The sequence below is a fragment of the Callorhinus ursinus genome, unplaced genomic scaffold, assembly GCF_003265705.2.
Source record: "Callorhinus ursinus isolate GAN/ISIS: 27379988/994484 unplaced genomic scaffold, GSC_fseal_2.0 scaffold13, whole genome shotgun sequence".
Lineage (NCBI taxonomy): Eukaryota > Metazoa > Chordata > Mammalia > Carnivora > Otariidae > Callorhinus > Callorhinus ursinus.
In genome coordinates, this window is record NW_027397075.1 from 3,101,568 (window position 1) to 3,121,422 (window position 19,855).

Consider the following 19,855-nt stretch of genomic DNA (forward strand, 5'->3'; position numbering starts at 1 on the left):
TTAAGCCCACGTTGTCTTTATTACCCTCCCTTGATCTGAAATGCCACTTAGACCTTGAGATCCTCAACTTGGAGAATAATGATCCGTTTGCTGGGGGGAGGGAGGAGACAACAGCTCAAATTTCCCCTCCGGATTCAGGACAGCAATGCCGCTCATTAAAACCCCACAGGAGATGCCGCGTGTGAAGCTGACACTATTCGAAGAGGACCCTTAACTAGGACCCGGAGCCCCCCCCCCCCACCCCACCTCAGAGGAAAGGCAGCTAGCCAGAGGAGCTAAAGCGTTTCGGATTGGGGAAGCGCTCATACCGCCACCCGTCGGCCCGCAGAGTTTCGTGACTTACCGCAATTACCCGGTGGTGGGGGAGGGCCCGCTCGATGTGGTCGTTGCCTTCTGCCTTGAGCTGCACGTGGTACACACATCCTGGCTGCAAGCAAACCCAGTGATCACGCCTCTAGAAAGGGGCTCACTGCCCGGAACCTCATCCGAGCCTCCTCTGACCACTGGCCCTCACCACGGCCACGCCGCCGTCGCCACCCCGCTGCCGGACCCAGGCTGCGGCCTGCTGACCTTCCCAAGAGTCCCTTTTAGAAGCACCCTGATGAAGGAACATGTATCTGGAGGTCTGCAGTTCCTTCAAACCCCAAGAAAAATTAGATTTGGCTTCCTGCTTCAACACTGCTAAGCACAATATGCTTGCTCTGATAAAACTGTTCTCCCGTGGCTATCCAGCCCTCCCCTCTGCCTGCATATATACGTGGAGTGACATCAGCCATGATTCCTGAATGCTTACGATGGACACGATTTCTGCCAAGTGAGATCTGAGAATTTCCTTCTTAAAAAAAAAAAAAAATCTGTTCTTTCTCAAGCTTTTTACTCTATCGCTCAATTTTACAGGCGTACATAAAGTTTACCGAATAAATCATTACTCTAAGAAAGCTTTCAGAGCAACCGATTTCCGATCAATCGCACAACTGACCTGCTCACACATTAGGATCTAAAGCATCGGGCCAAGTTCAGAGGGGTCTATATGCAGCTAACGGGGGACAACCCTAAGATGTGATCGTTTATTTTTAAACTAGCATGGATAAAAGGCTTCTGGTCTCCTAAAATAATGTGTGCTTTGATAGCTGTAGGGTGTGTTTCTTCCCTTTCAAGATTCTGCTCGTTGGGATATGTTGCTATGAGCTATTTTATAATGAGCACATGGCACCTTTACAGAGACAATAAAGCTATTGTTTTTTTGAAAACTGAGAACAAATTCATGATCGCCGGTAGACACATTCATTGACTTTACAGGTGAGTTAGGACTGGCAGTATCGGGTTCAGCTCAAAAGAGCCATTCGTACCCCAGAGAGGAAGGGACGTGAGTAGTCACTTGGGCAGAAAAGGGGACGGCACTGCCCGCTCGCTCCCGCACCTGGACCACCGGGGAGCCTGTCCAGGCAGCTGCTCCACCCCAGCCGGCCCCCTCCTCACTCAGGGCCCGGCCGACTGGCTCGGGGACTCGCCCTCATCCTTTGGCCATGGACTCTAGTGCCGCAGCTTCTCGCCCAAGATGTCCTGACAACAGTGCAGGGAAAGGTGAAATGAATGAACGAGTCCTGCCTGGGGCAAGGATCCTCAGGAAACCTACAACAAGGGATCTTCAGCCTCGTGTCCTCTGGGAGACTGGCAAACACGAATCCCAAGCCCTGGCTGAGGAATGGCTAAGGATGTCCCCCCAGAACTTGCGGCCTGGCACATGAAGGCGTGGGGAGCCCCCAGGGCGACTCTGAAAACTACTGAGAGCGCTAATAAATTACCACCTATTAGAAGGAAGAGGAAGAGGGGGAGGAGGAGGGTGTCTTCAGAGCATCAGTTAAGATGGAAATCTACTGTGCCGGAGAAGGAAACTATCTTCGGTTTAATTACACACAACGTGTTAAGTTGGTGAGTTTAGAAGAACACGTCTGGTCCAGTGAGACGATGGGAGAACCAAGAAGGTGATGGAGATTTGTCGTCCCCGCAACCGTAAGAGTGAGGTAGGCCAAGAACACAGCATCCACCCAGAGGAAGGGAGGCTCCTGCCCTACACAGGCACCCACCCAGATCCCTTCTCAAGCTGCCACCCCAGAAAGCTACAGACCAAAACCTGAGCTGGCAGCTTGCGTGAGGGCTGCCTCGGGGGAAGGTTTTGTTCGTCCGCGCTGCGCGTGCCACATCCACTGACTGATTTAACACCCACAGCCGACCTCCGAGGTGGACGTCACTATCCTCCTTCTACAGATGACGAAACAGAGAAAGGATAAACCCCTTGCCTGAACGTAAACAGCAAAGCGATGACGGAGGCGGGATTCACACCCAGGCAGACGAGAGCAGAAGGTCATTCGTGCAGCCAACAAAGGACGGAACTGCAACGGTTAGGCTTGCACGGATCTCATGAGGCCAAGGAGCCAGCTCCCATGACCGGACGCCTCTCCCCAGGCCCTGGCTGTAGTGGCATGAGACCATGGTGTCCCGCCTGTCTGTTCTCTGTAGAACCACTGTCACAGGAAGGGAGCGGGCCTGAAGGCAGCCTATTCCTCAGGGGCAGCCCCCTCCCCGCCCCACCGCCCCAGGGCGGAGGACAGTGAGAACGGAGCATCGTGGTGAGACTTATGCAGACTCCTAAGCATGGCAAGATAACTGTCATCTTGACGACTCTGCTGAGAACATGCCAGACGGAGGGAGTGGTGGGCAGAGCGGGAAGCGCAGAGCCCACCCAGTTGGTGTGCATCCAGCTGGACCATCAGAATTCTAGTCCTCAGCACAGCCAGGGAAGACACCCCCGAATCCATCCTCCTCCTTCAGCTTGAATACCCCAAGCTCACCAGGCAACCTTCCAACCTGCCTCCCAGGTACCCGAGGATCTGACCCTGGGATGCCCTGGACATGAGTATTTTTGTTTTGGGGCAAGAACAGCTTTGCTCCAACGTATCTAAATAAACTGGGAAACTGGCTTACATTTCAGCTCGCGTGATCTGGGCAAACATTAGCCTGCTGTGGAGTAATGTGTGCCTGTCTCTGCGGTCAGCTAGGAATATTGTGTGTGTGACTCTGAAAGCCCGGGGACCCAACCCCCGATCCAAGGGGCCCAGTCCAGCAGGTGCTGTCCAACCCACACTCTTGCAGTGACCACACAGTACACAGGCAGTGTCTGCTGACTGAGCAAATGCAGGAATGCAAGAATACAAATTGAAGCAGCACCATAAACCCTAAACTGAATGTTGCAGCTGAGCAAAGGACAAATGAGTTGGCTGGTTGACCCACACGACAAAGTTGTGAGTTTGTGCGGTTTTTTTTAATTAGCTGTTGACACCTAAAAGTTAGGAGTTTTCACATGGAAATCTGAACTTCGGACTTGTCTTTTAACAATTCGAACGATCTGGCAGCACTGAGCCTATCCTCCCACATGGATATAAGGAGCTGGAGTGGAGTGGGAGCTGCGCCCTTTGCATGGGCCCTGCCCTCTGGAGTTCACCACACTCCTCACCACTCCCTAGTGGGCACCCAGCATCCTCCGGCCATTCACATGCCTCTTCTGGCCCCACAGGCATTTGGTCTGAGAGCCCTGGCCTACGCCACAACCGCCTAATGCCAGGCAGAAGCTGCACCAGACCCACTGTTTTCCAACTTCATTTTGCCACAAAACCCCAACCCAATGTGTCAGCTCACTGAAAGGTAAACTGTGCCAGATAAAACAGGGATCAGGAGGGTTCCAGAGCCCTAACCCCCCAGCCCCAAACCCCTTGCCCTGCCCGTTCCCACCAGTCTTGGGGGGCACCACAAGACACCTCTAAATCCAAGGTGAAAAGACCCACTGACAAAAAAATGTCCAAAGTCTCACCAGCAATCCACGTAATCTGAACTTCCCCTCCTCATCTGTCACAGTGTCTTCTCCGTAAATACTACAGTCGTTCTGTCCCGCCGCCTCCACGGCGACACCCTGCTCTGGTTCCCCGTTCAGAGAAGAAACTGTACCATAGCAACTAGAGCGACAAGAGAAGACACGGAACATGGTAAGTCCCGGGGTTTTCTGGAGCACGTGAAGGATTTGCGGCCAAGTGTCCCGCGTTTACCAACAATTTACGGTTCCAAGCAGCCCAGGGGAGAACTGTACCCCGATGACCCAGGCAGGTCAGTCCCGGCCGTGTCACTTTCCAAATCCGGCCTTCCTGCCTGAAGGCTCGAGCCAGCTGGAAGGCTGTCACTGATTTCTCTTCTTTTACGTTTGAAGGGATGCTCCAGAAAATTAAAAATGGCTAAGCCTTATTTTATTCCATTTTATCTCATTTTCATTAAGTTGTATTTTAAGTAAGGAAGCATCCAATGAAATGAAATCAGTTTCTCTCTCATTCCACATATTCATTTGAAAATGGCCCATTTTTCTAAACTTTCTGATTAATCGATCTTCACCTCAAGTGCTTCCGTATACTTTTACAAATACCTGTGTGTGGTGTGTATCTAGAAATAAACTTACAGCTCCATAATGCTGATACAGCTAATATACAGTGTATCGTGTATATTAGCACATCAGCATTTGTGCAAACCGTCTCCGGAACTGCTCTCAAACACTGGAAAATGTGAGCGGCTGGGAGACAAGGAATGGAGGAAAAGCTAACATTTTATTCTCTCTTCAACATTTTGAAGCCTTACTCAAGCGAGTTCATTTCCTCCTTTGTAACACTTAATTCCAGTCTCAAGCTCTTGTAAAAATAAAACTTTTAAGCAACTAAACAGGCTCTCTTGGGCCAATTTCAGAATAGGAACTTTGTGACGGATCCCGAAGAAAAAGGCAGCAGTTAAAAACTCTCTGGACTTGCTATCTTATCTCCTCTGGCTCCCGAACGGGGGGGGCGAGGTGGAGATCCCAGGAAAGAGAGGCCTGAGTGGGACTCCCCAGCCCAGGCCCGGAGGACCGGGGAGCAGGCGGGCTGCGCACCTGTAGGCCGTTCGGTAGCCAGTCACGGTGATCTTCAAGTTCTGCCCCTCTTGAACCTCGATCATTTGTGAGGATGGTTCGAACCGGAATTCCTTCATCATGGGTTTGAAGTAATACTGGCCAGGGCTCTGCCGAGAGACAATCACACACTGAGGCTCTGCTGCACCTCCAGGTATGGCTGAATGGGGGGCGACTAAAGTCATCAGGGACGGGAATGTGGCCACCAGAGCTCTGGGCCTTCCTGCACAGACAGAAACGGTGACTGACTCTCCAGTAAACGGGTGACAGCGACAACAATGACGACTCTAACAACAGCCAGCATGAGGTGCCCACAGTACTTCTGTGAGGTAGAAACCAATTTAAATGTTATAAAGAAACTGAGGCTCAGAGAGGTCAAGTAAATTCCCAGAGACGACACAGCAAGTAAGTAGCGGAGGGAAGATTCGACGCCGCTCAGCGTATGATCTTTCAGATCCGCCTCACTGCCTGCAGGCGACGTCCCTGTAGCCGTCACTTTGTTCCCAGAACTCAAAGAACGGCCGAGTAACGTATGCTTCCCGAGTCCCCACCGGTCAGGGCCCCAGACGACATCTTGAGCGAGACGGTGCCGTCCTCCCGCCACGGGGACCATGGTTTGCAGAAGAAACACAAGCTAACCCCCAAATAAGGCTCGGCATCATCGACACCGCGAGGCTGCGCTTTAGCAGAGAGATGCCTAGGAGAGGAGTCGCTGCAGCCAGGGTCATTAATTATACTGTCGCCGTGACCAGCCGGCAGCCAGAAAACACGATGTGTCGGCGGAAGGGAACGTGAATCAGCAACATCAAGTTCTAGTAAGAGCAATACTCTAATTACATTTGGTCCCCTAAGAAACGTAAAACACTCCACACCGCGGCTCTGTTCTCACGTTGTCAAGCGGTACCTGAGTCACGCACGCCGTGTCCCCGCGCTCCGAGGGAGGGGGAAGACCGGCGGGCGGTCAACTACAGGACACCTTACCAGGTTGGAGAACGTCAGAATGCCATTGTCCTGAGTCAAGAGGTTGGAACGAAACATGCCGCCGCTGAGGGATAAGAGGACACCGGGGAGGGGCTGGTCATCCTCGGCCTTTATCTGGGGGTGAGAAAGGAACAGCAGAGCAAGGTAGACTCCTCTCACCCACAGAAGAGAAGATCTCAAAGGTCAAGGGGTCACTCTTCTGGGTTGTGTTTCTTGTGATCCGCTGGGGATCTAGTCTAGTCTAGTCTTTGTCCCCAGGGGTAACTCATATTAAGAGTTTGGCAGGCAGCCTTCCAGAACTGCCGCTGTGCCCACACAAGCGAATAAGCATCACGGCTGGTGCTGACCGACTTCGTGGCAGAGGGGGGAGGGGGAGGGCAGGGGACTCAAGCGTGGGGCCCCGCCACACGGCCCTGCACCCCCTGTGCCCCCTCAAACACCGGTCCCTGCGTCCCGCTCTGCCAGGCCACACTGCCTGCATACTGTGTCCTCACACACACAGCCTCCTAAAGCAGGGGGCGGCCGGCCACGGCATGCAGACTGGCCACCTACTTTTGGGACAGAAAAGGTGGGACCATCAAAGCATCCTGGAACATGTGTATCTATGTGCACTCATGGTTTCCTCTATTCCTAGGGGAACGGTTGGGACATCGTGCACTCGGAATTCGAAATGATGCCACCACACTGCACGCCAAAGTAGCTGTGACCACTTAACAGTTCCGTGCATCATCCACGCGCAGGGCCCTATCCGCGCTTCAAAAAATGGACATTGTCTTAATCACTGCGAATCTAACCTAAAACCCAGTGTTTCTATGGTAACTTCCTTTGCATTCCTCAGTCACTGCTGAAGTTGGGCGTTTCTCGTACATTTATCAGTCACTTGTATGACTTCTGCGAATTGCCTTTTCCTATACTTTGCTGTTCTTTTTTCTATGGGGTTGTCATTTTCCTATCAATTTTAGCAGCGAGACCTTCCATTCCTGGTAATCTGGGGTATTACTTATGGTATAAAGAGTTCTTCCCGGTTGGAATGCCTTTTAATTTGCTTTAAAATGCATCCTGCACAAGAGAATTTGAAATCGGTATGTGATGTCATCTGTGCTGCTTTTCCTTGAACCTCTATGTTGAAAATATTCACACTCAAGGACCTCCAAACTTGACTCTGGACACCACACAGCATGCTTCTTCCCAAGAACGATGGAGGGAAGACAGAAGGACATCAAATACCACTCTAGGAACATTCTGTCCTTTTACACAGGACACAGTTAAGGATGAGAGTTTAAAACACTCGCCAAAAGGTATGCAAACAAGCTAAAGTCAACAGGTCTCCAAATTACGCTGGGTGAAAGGAAGCCCCCTAAAAAGAGTACATCCTGCATGATTCCATTTGGGCAAACTCTAGAAAACGCAAACTAATCCACGGTGACAGAAAGCAGATCAGATCAGATCAGCAGGGAGGGGTGGGGTACAAGGAAACTTAGTGGGGTACCAGATTGTCACTGTTTTCATGGGTGTACCCATATGTTGAAACGATCAAATCATATGCTTTATGTGCACTTTACTATATGTCAATTATTATACCGCAATAAAAATGATTTTAAAAACGTGTTACCTCAAAGCTTACGCCGGCCAAAGCATATGCCTTAAAGTCTCCTACGGTTCCTTCCACCGCGGTCAAAACGTAGCCTTCCTTCTGTGAGGACACAGTGTACTCCAGGTCACTGTGCAGGGGCCCGACACTGGACAAAAAGCAAGCAGATGCTGGAGATGGCTGTGCATCACACCTGCGGGAGGCCTCGCCAGCCCCGTGGAAGCCTGGGCTCCCCACCTGGTCCCAAGCAAGTGCTTCTTCTGGGGGGCTTACCTATAGGTACCTCTGTCGTCAGTGAAGACTGTGATCAGGGGTGAGCTTGCCCCCTTTTCACTGATGACAATCTCAACTCCCTCCAACTCTGGGTGGATCTGGCCTTCCAGAAATAAGCCAACTTTCCCATGGATCTCAATCAGCTTCCCTGGGCAGCTTTCTACACAGGGAACAAACAGAAGAACAGGACTTAGCTGTCACGGGAGGGGGCATTCTGGTTGGGGAGATTCCCACTAATGAGGGGCCTGAAATAGATAAGCTAGTTCCAAATGAGGTTAATATATAACAGAAACGGCAATAATTGGGCAACCCAGGCCTCTATCCCTGAAAGGCCTTGCTCAAGGGCTGGGAATGTGAGCAGATAAATCTTAACAAAGGCTGGGTTCTCACTACCCCTCTCTCTCCGTTGTCACAAGACCTTTCTGGCAGGTAAGAGGCTATGCAGCAGGACCCGAGGCGGAGGCCTACCCCAAACAGGCTGCCTGCCAGAAAGCCACGTTATTCAGTACACCCTCCTTCCAAACGCAGACCACGTAAATGCCCAGGATCTAATGAACCCATAACGCTAGAGGAAATGGTCGGAAGCCAAAAGACAACTATTCCACCAGCCATCACTTCTAATTGTCCGGTCCCAAGAAGACCCTCCCTCACCCCTACCAACAAGTATAAACACCATGAAGAGTTCAGACACACGATGGCTAATGCTCACATTTCAACAAGTGACGGCTTTGCTTTTTCACCTGCCTTTTGGTGGCAAACTAAAACTGCAGGGGAAACAGTTGGTAGCCCTTCTCCAAAGAGATGGCCCAAATTCTAATAACCAGAGTTACTTTCATCGATAGAGACCTTCCATTCACTCATTCACTCCCTCGCCAAGCAGTGACAGTTCTGTGCCAAAGGGCATTTCGGGAGCCTTATTACAGAGACGGCTTTGTGGGAACGATGACACAGAATATGTTTTTAAATGCAGGTAGAGGAACGGTTGCAGAGATGTGTCTGGGGCTCACTGAGTTGACATTTACCTCCACTGACGGTGGCTTCCATGGACGGGGGGTAGAAGAGCAGCTCTTTAGACGAGGGTGTCACAGTGATTTTCTCTCCAGACCTAAGAGGATGGAAATACTTCCATGTGGCTAGTTCTGCCCTCCGCTGGGAAGGCCAGCAGAACGGAGGACAGCACAGAGACAGGGAGCTTACCGTGCCCAGTAGGAGAAGTCATAGGAGAAGGGGCCCTGTAGCTCCTCCACCATCTCCTGGACGGGGGGCTTGGCCCTCCCTCCCCCCGCATCTTCCCTGCCGCTCTTCTCCCGCTCCTGCTTGCGGCTCTCAATCTCGGCCCACTGCTGCTCCCTCCGCAGCTCCTGCACAGACTTTAGGGGGCCCAGGACCAAGGCGGGTTCACTGTCAATGGATGACCTGGAAGAAAGGACGGAGCAGCCAAGAGCAGGTGGTCACCTATCCCTGTCGTCGGTGGCAATATGACATTTTGACAAGGACTCATCGGTAAGGAAGAAACCAAAGCCCTTATAGCGCCACCACGGCGGCACACTCTGTTCCTGGTTTGAACACACCGATCGTTTTTGTAAAAAATAAAAACTGAACGTCTTTGTGATGGCAGCAGGATCAAGTAGCTCTTGGCTGGGATGAAGTAAGAAAACGTCTGATTTCCCGTAGGACGTGGAGGTCTTTGCACGCCACCATCTTTTTTCATTCAACCCTAAGTGAGAGCACTCTGCTAGAGAACGGGTAAGCCGGACAGACGGCATTCCCCAACCAGGTGGAATCCACATTCCGGTGGGAAGAGGCAGACGGTTAACAGAAAATAAGGTCAGGTTAAGTACAACAGAGAAAAATAGAGCAGCGTGGAAGGAAAGAGTGCTGGGATCGTGGGGGTGCTGCTCTTTATTGGGCTCCCCGGCGGAGGAGTACAGTGGGCAAGGAAACAGCGAGTTCAAAGGCCTTGGAGCCTGGGCGGGAGCTCCCCTGGGGAGACAGCCAGAAGACTGAGGTGGCCTGGGCAGAGGGACCCAGGGAAGAATGAGACGGGTCACAGGGTGGCCGGGCAGCAGGTGTTAGACTAGGGCTTCGCAAGCCTTGGTGTGGACCTGGATTTCACTCGGAGCGGGATGGAGAGCCACGGGAGTTGCAGGCAAAAGCATGACATGATCTCTACTTCAAAAGGATGAATTCTGCCTTCCGCATGGAAAACAAACTGTCATGAAGCAAGAACCGAGACAGGGAGGCCAGGCAGGATGGCTGTGGCAATGATCCAGGCAAGAGACAGTGGCTCAGACCCGAGTACGGAGGGGAAGTGCTGAGAAGGGACAAGATGGCAGGCATATTTCAACTGTAAAGCCAAGGATCTGCACATGGACTGGTTGGGTACGGGGTGCAGGAGAAAGAAGACTCAAGGGCCACCTAGAAAGATGACAAAGAGTGGGTCTGGAGAGGCCAAAAACCAGGAGTCCAGTGTGGGATCCGGTGAGCACGAGATCCCCAGGAGGGATCCAGGCAGCCATGCCCAGCTGGAACATGCATCTCATACAATCCCCAGCACAAGCAAACAAAAGCCCCTCTGAGGCTACAAAAATGAATTCAATAAAGACTGAAAATAAGGTAATACGGGGTCACGACTGGTAAGAATATGAATTTCTAGTCCCACCAGGAGCTGCTACGTTCCAAGCAGGAGAACAATAAAAGGCATTGTTCCAGCACCAGACACAGTCCCGGGCCCACAAGAAACACTCCCACGTCCATCTCCTAGACCCCGGGCTACCCCGGGGAATGGGGTACCCCTTCAACCCACTCTCCTCAGTCAGCAGTCGAGGGCTGTCCCCAACACTCATCCCACCTGACCCCACTGGTCAGCGCGTTGCCACATCCTGTCAATTCCATCTGCTCAACAACCCTCCCAGCCGCCCAAGGCTCCCCAGCCCACTACCAACCATCTGGCTGAACCCCCATCAGCTCCTTAGTTGACTGTCACAGTGACATCAAGGGATGTCCACCTGTGGGCTTCTTCTACCTGCTCACTCAGCAGTGAGGGGGAGCTTTCTGAAGCAAAAAGTCCTCTCTCTACTTAAAACACGTCATCGTGTCCATGTGACAAAGCAAAGACCCTTAACACGGGCTGGCGCTACCGGCCTGCCTCCCCTGCGGGCCCCCCAATCCTCACGGGGGCCCAATACAAAGCCCTCATCGTAGGTGCAACCTCACAGTTCCATGTGCGACACCCAGATGAGTGTCCGTGTCCCCTGTGAGATTCTAAGTCCCACGAAGGCAGGGGCTGGCCCTGAACACCAAAGACTCTCCACAGACATTTTCGGCACACGTGGATGAGTTGAAAAGGCGGTGGACAGAAAGATGGGAGACGCAGCTGAGAAGGTCCCCCTCTTACCGTAAGATAAGAGGGGGAGAAAGTTACTCAAGGTTTCCACTCTCTCTCACAAAGACGTTCATGTGGCCAAAATTCTTTCACTTCTCGAGAAAATTGGGGTGTCAGATGCACCTCACCACACTGTAAAAATTCCTCTCAAAGGGGACATTCGCATGAACCTGACCCTCAGTGAGGGACTGCCTTTCATATAGTTTCTCCCTCACGACCCTGCGTATATCAGGTGTCATCTCTACTTGCCCAGCCTTCAAGAAAAGGTCTCAAGAAAAATAGGCAATTTTTCTGAATTCGCTAAAACACCTGAAATACAGTGAATAAGGCAGAGATTTTTTTTTTTCCGCCTTAGCCAAGGCAGGGAGTGTAAAGGGTTCAAACAGAAATTTAAGGCACAGAAACGAGTTGTCAGAAGGCTCTCACTCAATCCACAGTTAATTCCGGAATCATAAAAGGAGAAGACCAAGGCAGTGGTGAATTAATTTACGGCTATGTCATGTAAGAGGGAAGGCCGTTTGTATACGCACCTAGAGATAAGAAATCAAAAATAATTTCCAGAGTGTCTGTTAGAGAAGTCCCCCAGCCTCGTCCACCACCAGCCCCGCCCCCCACCGTGCTCAGATCACCGCGGAGCACGAGCCTTACTTGATCGTCACAGTGACATCCATCATTTTGTCAGTGGTGATAGTTCCAAGGACATGGTGGCGAATGGCTGTCAACGTCAAGATACTGGGTGACGACCTATAAATTAAAGTGGAAAGAAAACACCAGCACCATCACCCAGTTGTTTTTAAAGGATCACAGACACACCCTTTATGGGCACCCATTCTGACCCTGAAATATACTACATGAAATTGCTCCAAGTTAGGGGTGAGGTAACTCCTGACACACCTATCAGTGTTTAAAAGAATAAACTAATTTTCCGCTCCAAAACTTGACACCTCCAATTCCTGGTGAAACCCTCAAACGTGTGTAAAAAATGTAAAAATGGGAGGCTGGAGTTTGAGAAACTCCCACCACTGAGGGCTGGAAGATTTAACCAAAATGATATTTACACCACTTGAAAACTTCAGCCTTCCATCTTGGGTTACAGAATTCTGGGGAAAGAGATCCCAGCTCCATTTCCTCAATAATTTATCCAAGTGTTGGGATGCCTGGGTGGCTTAGTCGGTTAAGTGCCCAACTCTTGATTTCGGCTCAGGGTCCTGAGATCGAGCCCCGTGTCGGGCTCCACGCTGGGCACGGAGTCTGCTTAGGATTCTCTCCCTCTCCTTTTGCCCCTTCCCCCCCTCCACTCACGCTCTCACTCTTTCTAATAATAATAATAATAATAATAATAATAATAATAATAATAATTTATCCAAGCGTCTTTTTTTTTTTTTTAAAGATTTTATTTATTTATTTGACAGAGAGAGACACAGTGAGAGCAGGAACACAAGCAGGGGGAGTGGGAGGGGGGGAAGCAGGCTTCCCGCTGAGCAGGGAGCCCGATGTGGGGCTCGAACCCAGGACCCTGGGATCATGACCTGAGCTGAAGGCAGACGCTTAACGACTGAGCCACCCAGGCGCCCCTATCCAAGCGTCTTAAAATCCTTACATGGAAATTCTTTTTAATACCTAACTTTACCTCTTCCAGAAAAAAACTCCTTTGTTTATCAGAAATAACTGAAGAAGAAGTGTGCACCCACTCTACTCCAGAGGAGGCTCACACACACTACGGGGCGGTGAACACCCAGCTTACGTGTCATAGGTGTAGAATGCTTGCTCAAACCGGTGGCAGGAGCGAGGGGTCACCTTGTACACACCTGCAGCCAGGAAATCAAAAGTCATTTTCAGAGGAGGGTTTCTATCACACTGAGCACTTCCAGCACTGAAAATCTACAGGCAGCACCTCTCACCTGAACACACACACAGAGCAGATGTGCAATAATGGGACCCAAGATGCCTTTTCCGCTGCCTATGGCAGCTTCTTCCCAACAACCCGGTCCATTTCATGGCCCCTCACAAGCTCAGGATTTCATCTTCCATAACTGAACAACTCACACTAGTTTCATCTGCACAGACCAAGCTAACAGGGACGTGCACACGAAAAAGAACAGGAAGTACATTTCTACCGCAAACGAGACCGAGAATTTTCCACTTAACAGATTCTGTTAAAGATCCAAAAGATAACCACAGCCTGCCCTCCTTCCTAGAAATATTCCTAAAATGGAGCACGGAGCAGAGGAAGGCCCAGAAGTTTATGGAATGATTGCAGAGGACACTTTTACGCCACAAGCCTACATAGGGTAACAGCTCCGATTAGGCGCCTAAGTCATTTGCTGGAGGAATACAGTTTCAGGACAGAGTGAAGCCTAATGATTTATTCCCCCAAACGGTCACTAACCCACCTTTTGGCCATGCTTCCTACAAAAACCTGAAATGAGCACCAACTACCTCTGTTGTTTTCATCCCACCAAGGAAGTGCTTGTGCAATTACTAGCAGGCAAAGGACTTGGGTTTCTCCGTTCACTTTGTTCTTTCATCCTACAAATGTTGACAGAGCACCAGCACCCACTACAGGCCAGTTATCGTGCTGGGGACAGCTACACGGCGGGGAAGAGCGTGTATTCTATCTCGAGAACCAAGAGAAGTCACTGAATTATTCACCAGGAAAATGCAAAATAAAACCATCATGAGCTGCCACTTTATGCCCACCGGGATGGCTAAAATCAAAAAGACCGTAACGGATGTTGTGAGGAGTCAGGAAAACGGGAACCCTTGTGCGCTGCTGGTTGGGGACACCCACGGGCACACACGGCCCCTTCAGAAAACTGTTGGGCAGTTTCTTAAAAAGTGACACATAAATTTACCCTATGATCCAGCAGCTCCATTCCTGGGTATCTCACCCAAAAGAAAAACAGATGTCCACACACAGACTTGGACGCAAACGTTCCTGGCAACATTATTTATAAGAGCCAAAAACTGGGAAATGTCCACCAACCGGTGAGTGGACACATAAAATACGATCTATCCACATGAGCATATTCAGTGAAGTCAAGGAACAGACCACTAATACCTGCCCCAACATGAACTTCAAAACATTATGAGGAACTTGAAAAATGTGCTAAAGGAGACAGACAAAATACCACAGGATTTCACGTATATGAAATGTCCAGAAAAGACCAATCCATAGAGACAGAAAATAGATTAGTGGCTGCCTGGGGCTGGGAGCAGAGATTCACTGTAAACATGCATGAAGAATATCACCGGGGGGATGAAAATGCTCTAAACCAGATTACGGTTAGGGTCGCATAATTGGGTAGGTTTACTAAAAATCCCTGTATGTTGTAAATGGATGAATTTTATGGTCTGCAAACTGCACCTCAACAAAGTTGCTCCAGGGGGAGAGAAGCCACTGAAGGATTTTAAGCAAGGTGGGAGATGGCCCAATTTTTATGTTCAAAACATTACTTTTAAGGAGAGGTCACTGGCCCGTGGTATAGTATTTTTCAAGGGGAATGGGCCCAGCCGTCTCTACCCAACTCAAACCCGGAGACCAGGAACGCTCTCCAGCCCCCCTGCTCTAATTCTCTGGGTTGAAACACCACTCCCTCCAGCGGAAAGAGACAGAAAAACCGGGGTACGCTAACCACAACCGAAATTGATAGCCTGACGCAAAGAGAATCCAGGGAGGAAAAAAAGGCCTTTACCACAATCCTCGGTGCCTTTCCATTCTCTAACTCAGAGCCCATCAATCCTTCCAGACTCACCAGGCTTGGACAGGCAGAATCGGTTGACTCCTTTGGAGAGGTTATAAATCCCCACGTTCTCAGGTCCATTTCCATCCTGATAAAATTCCTAAGGGACCAAAGCCAATACAATGACTTACTAGGGGGGATGGAGACACCGAGATGATTAATAATATTTCTGTTTCTGAACCAGTCATGTGTTGTACCCATTAATCATCTGAGCAGTCGGGTGCCACAGGAAAATTAAAAACCTTCAAAAACTTCCCACAGAAACATGCTCTTTTTCATTCAATCAACTAATATTTATTGAGCACCTGCTATGTGACAGAGCCGGGGCTGGGCCCTGCTGGCTGACGTGGCTCCTGCACTCAGGGGGCTTACGTTCTAATATGGGAAGACAGAAAATCAATGTGGTCAACAAAGAAATGAGATTTCAGCTAATAAGTAATAGCGCGGTGGGCCGAACAGCCAAGGAAGCGGGACAGAGCGGGAGCGCGGCAGGAGCATCTCGGCTGGCTGGGCTCAGGGCAGGAGCTCTCCTGAGTAGGCAACATCAGGGCTACAGCCTGAATGATGAGAGAAAACCAAGCACGCGCACCGCTGGTAAAGATGACTGAGGGAAGCGCATGTGCGAAGGCCCAGAGGAGGGAACAAGCCCGGTGCGGAGGTGGAAACAAGGCTGGTGTGCCGGGGCCCAGGCAGCAAGGTGGAGAGAGAGGTAGGAGGCTGGGGGAGGGAAGGGCCTTGCTGGCCACTGTTCTGGAATGGGGATCTTGTCCGAAGGGAAACAGAAACCCGCTGAACAGCCGAAGGAAAGGAACAATCTCCTAAATGTCTACCACTTACTCTCAACTGAGTACCAACTAACCCATCTCCTGGAACCACACGGCTTGTGGAGCATTTGTCGTGAAGCAGTTAGGGCAGTCGACTGGCCCTGGAAACACAGGCTGCCAGCCCTCCAAGGGTCTAACATGAGTGGTGGCTTAACTGCCGCTTGCCTCAGTTTCTCCACCGGAACCCGACAATGACATCTGCCATCGCCAGAAGCCAAAAAGTTCTATAAAACTCATGAATGGGCCGAGACGGGCCCACACACCTGTTCTCTTTCCTGAAACCCAAGGGGCACACTGCCTGTCAGGGAGATTCCATCGACAAGACCGTAAGATCTGAGCCGCTCCTTCCTCTGCCCCGGAATAAATATACCAGAGAAAGTGACTCGGCGGCACCTATTAATAATAATAATAGCAGTGTTCACCGGGGACACCAAATACAGAAGAGGTTTCCTTAAACTTCACTACAACCCCGAGAAGTGGGTATTACGATCCCAGGGCTACAGAAAACCAATGTGCTCCACACGACAGCTGTCCTAAGTCACTCATCTAAGTTAGAATTTCAATGTGGGGCTAGGACAAGAAAATCTCCCGAAGGCATCTTTCCGCCAAGGGGTTTTAAAAGCTCCCTGTGCTTTCCTGAATCGGAGGGTGAGTGGAGGGCAGACAAGGATATTTGACTTAACAATGGTTAAAATCTCCTTGGCATGCTAGTACCTTCCCGCTTTCCAAATAAGAGAACCCACACGAGGCAGGCGTACCAGAGTAATTGCGTGAGACAGGGAACATCGCAGCATGTAGCCTGTCTGCCTAAACTCAATCGTTGACACGTCGTCCTCCAGAACCTCCACCTCCAGACTCTTGTTTCTCCAGCACCAATCTTCATGCATGATGCTTACTGGAAAAGCCACAATTACAGACACACATGGGCACAGAGCACATCACCTCCCTGAGTAAAAACTACAAGGACTTAATTATTTTTAACGTGTATGCACATATATGCGCGCGCGCGCACACACGTAACTGGTAATGCTCAGGACAAGTAAGTACTAAAGAGAAAAATGAAACCCGTGCTCATTAACATCAGCAAGAAAGAAATTCGGTGGCATCTAAAGAGCACGCTCACAAGTAAGATATTGAAGGGGCAGCAAACTTTGCCTGTAAAGGGCCAGAGAGTAAATATTTCCAACTCTGCAGGTCGTGCAAATTTTCAAATCTGCCTTCGCAGCACATAAGCAGCTGTTGATAATACATAAGCAAATGGGTGTGGCTGTGTGTGAATAAAACTTTATTTATAAACACAGGCAGTTGGGCCCCCTGCCATCGTTTGCCAACACCTGACAGAACAGAAAATATAAGTTCCCAGATAAAACAGCCTACTTTATAAGCTATTCACTACCAAGAGGCTCTAAACTGAGCTGTGAAAAAGCAGAAATACAGCCAACGGGTGGCTTCTCGAGAACAGAAGGAAAGGGAAGCAATGCTGACCAGCACCTACTGCTTCCAGATGCTGTACACACTGTATTTCATTTGGTTTTGCACTCTGCAGAGAGGCCGTATCACTCCTGTTTGAGAAGGTGAGACTGAGTCTCAGGGACATCACACAGCTGCTACAGGTGGGGGACACATCAGTGCCATTTCATGCTCTCTACTCGGGCACTTAGACATAAAAATGGCACGAATGAGGGCACCCTCCCCAAACAGCAGACGCGCGTGGGTTGTCCTGACAAGGTGGCAGTGAGGGCAGGAACAGCCATTCCTGCATTATCCCCCATTGCTAAATAACGCACGTTCAAGGTCAAGGGGTGAGGAAGGCAAGTAAAGGTATGCAGCTGGGGTGCAATTCGAGAGCTGGGCTTGGGAAAGTTCTGAAAGACAGGAAGTACGTGAGGGCCGCGAGATGCCGCCTTTGGGTCTTACTTTTGTATTTTCCGGGAAGCACGTTGTCAAAGGTGAACGTCATTGAGTTGACCTTGCCGGAGAGCTGGAGGCTCCGCTTCTCGCCCTGGCGGCTCACGGACTGCAGCATCACCAGCAGGTCGCCACAGGTGTCTGCAGAGCAGAGACAGGAGGGCCTCGGGTGGCTGCCCTCGCCAGCCACAGCCCAGCCTCGAACCCTCCACCCCGGGGTGCTGCTTGCCACCGCTTACGTCCCGAAGGGCAGTGACAGCAGGCTTCCTTTCCAGCCAACATGCATCTGCTCGGCCCTAAGATGCCTCCCTTGTGCAGGTCATCAGTGCCAGACAACAGAGTCACCAATGGTGAAAGCCACCCCATCGTCTACTGAACAGCCCCGTGCGAGCACAGAAGACAGGAGAGGGAAAACAAGATTTCAGAGCGCCTGCTAAGTCAGATGGAAGGTGAAACGGGGGAATGGGTATTTATGGAGCACCAGAAGCCGGAGAAAGAGGACAGAATTTCACTGAATGCCCACTTCATTCCAGGTGCAGAACTGGGTCCTCTGTCATCGTAATAATATTACTCATAAGAGCAAAGGTTTACATGGCTCTTGCTGTGTTCCAGGTCCTCCTCACACAGGCTATACATCCACTAATTCCTTTGATCCTCACAACCACCCTGCGAGGCAGGTATTGTCATTACCTGCATAGTACAGATGAGAGACTCAAAGCACAGAGAGGTTAAGTAACTTGCTCCACGTCACACAGCGAGGGTGCAAGCCCATGCAGTCTGATCTCAGACTCTATGTTCTTAACATCTGTGCCACGCTCCCTAACCTGACTCTGTTAAAGCCTCACTAAGACCTTCTGAGAGACACAGTATTCCCATTCTACAGAAGAAAACACGGGCTGAGCTTACTGTCTCACAGCTGGAAAGTGACCGAGCTGGGAAAAAAGCGACCTATGTGTTCTTTTAGGAGCCAAAGCAAAAATACTGCAAGGGAGGGTTGCCTGGGCGGCTCAATTGGTTAAGTGTCTACCTTCGGCTCAAGTCATGATCCCTGGGTCCTGGGATCGAGCCCCACATCGGGCTCCCTGCTCAGCGAGGAGTCTGCTTCTCCCTCTCCCTCTCCCTCTGCCTGCTGCTCCCCCTGCTGTGCTCTCTTGCTCTCTCTCTCTGGCAAATAAATAAATAAAATCTTAAAAAAAAAAAAATACTGCAAGGGAAACATTTCTAGTGACTTGCCGTGTGACGCTTACTCAGAAAGAACCGTATGCAATACGGATTTGAAAATCACTTCCAGGCGCGGTTTTGGCATTCACCTTGAACACCACCTGACAGGGAAAAGCTCACCAAGATCCCACTTCCAACTGCCTACTTCTCTGAAACTATCTATTCTCGCTTTCGCCCGACACCTTACCCAAACAAGAGACTTTCCCAGAAACTGATGCCAAGAACTGCACAAAGGCCACGTCCATCACGGGCCTATCGGTCACAGCAAGAGGGAACGTCTGCGGCTTCAAGGTCAGCCCCGCTCTGGTCTCCGCCTCAGGAACCACCACCTGCAGGGTAGGGACACACAGGACGACGTCAGTGTCTACGTCAAGGTCGCAGCTCCCCCTGCCTACAGGGCACCAGAACATTCACCCGGGCCCAAGGCTAAATATTGGAAGGACAGAGGTTCACTTCTAGGCCTAGCTTTATAATCACAACAAATCCTCAAACAGGCCATGGGAAGAAAACGTGTTTCTCCTCAGATACAAAAGAACTAGCCTTCGGCCCTGCCACAAAGCACACGGAAGTCTATCCGGCATAACACCACAGAGGCACATGGCTGTCACCGGTCACCTGTACCCTGGGTGGAAACCACAGTAAGCCCCAGAAACTTCTCCTGGCTTGAGGTCACTCACGACATAAGCTATGACCCTGTCAACGCTATGTGGATGTCCAGCCTGGCTGACTCAGGCCACTTTCTTCTTTTTCTTCTGTGTCCTTTCTTAGGCTCAGAAGAGGGACCGGGGAAGAGCACAGCGGTCACCTATGTCCTCCCTAGTAATGATGACACCCCAAAGCTGCCCTTCCTTGGACAAGTCCCTTGTACTTCGAAAGGGCTTCCAAAGGCTTGTCAGCGTGGCCAACTTCACAAGAGTTGGCTGCCTGGTAAAGAGCTACGAGCTCACA

The 19,855-nt window shown here is 50.6% G+C and overlaps 1 protein-coding gene across 1 annotated transcript in view; it reads right to left on the reverse strand.

The window, feature by feature from the left end:
- The window catches only part of LOC112811441 (BOS complex subunit NOMO1), a 54,499-nt gene that overhangs the window by 12,658 nt on the left and 21,986 nt on the right, over positions 1-19,855 (reverse strand). Inside the window, exons 13-26 of the mRNA XM_025855523.2 lie at positions 19,095-19,236; positions 17,696-17,827; positions 16,537-16,673; positions 14,967-15,054; positions 12,956-13,019; positions 11,860-11,955; positions 9,024-9,242; positions 8,849-8,931; positions 7,827-7,986; positions 7,575-7,701; positions 5,963-6,076; positions 4,964-5,091; positions 3,869-4,010; positions 344-427 (exon numbers count right to left, since the gene is read on the reverse strand). Coding sequence (XP_025711308.2) covers positions 344-427; positions 3,869-4,010; positions 4,964-5,091; positions 5,963-6,076; positions 7,575-7,701; positions 7,827-7,986; positions 8,849-8,931; positions 9,024-9,242; positions 11,860-11,955; positions 12,956-13,019; positions 14,967-15,054; positions 16,537-16,673; positions 17,696-17,827; positions 19,095-19,236 — 1,716 coding nt within the window. The remainder of the gene's footprint in view (positions 1-343; positions 428-3,868; positions 4,011-4,963; positions 5,092-5,962; positions 6,077-7,574; positions 7,702-7,826; positions 7,987-8,848; positions 8,932-9,023; positions 9,243-11,859; positions 11,956-12,955; positions 13,020-14,966; positions 15,055-16,536; positions 16,674-17,695; positions 17,828-19,094; positions 19,237-19,855) is intronic.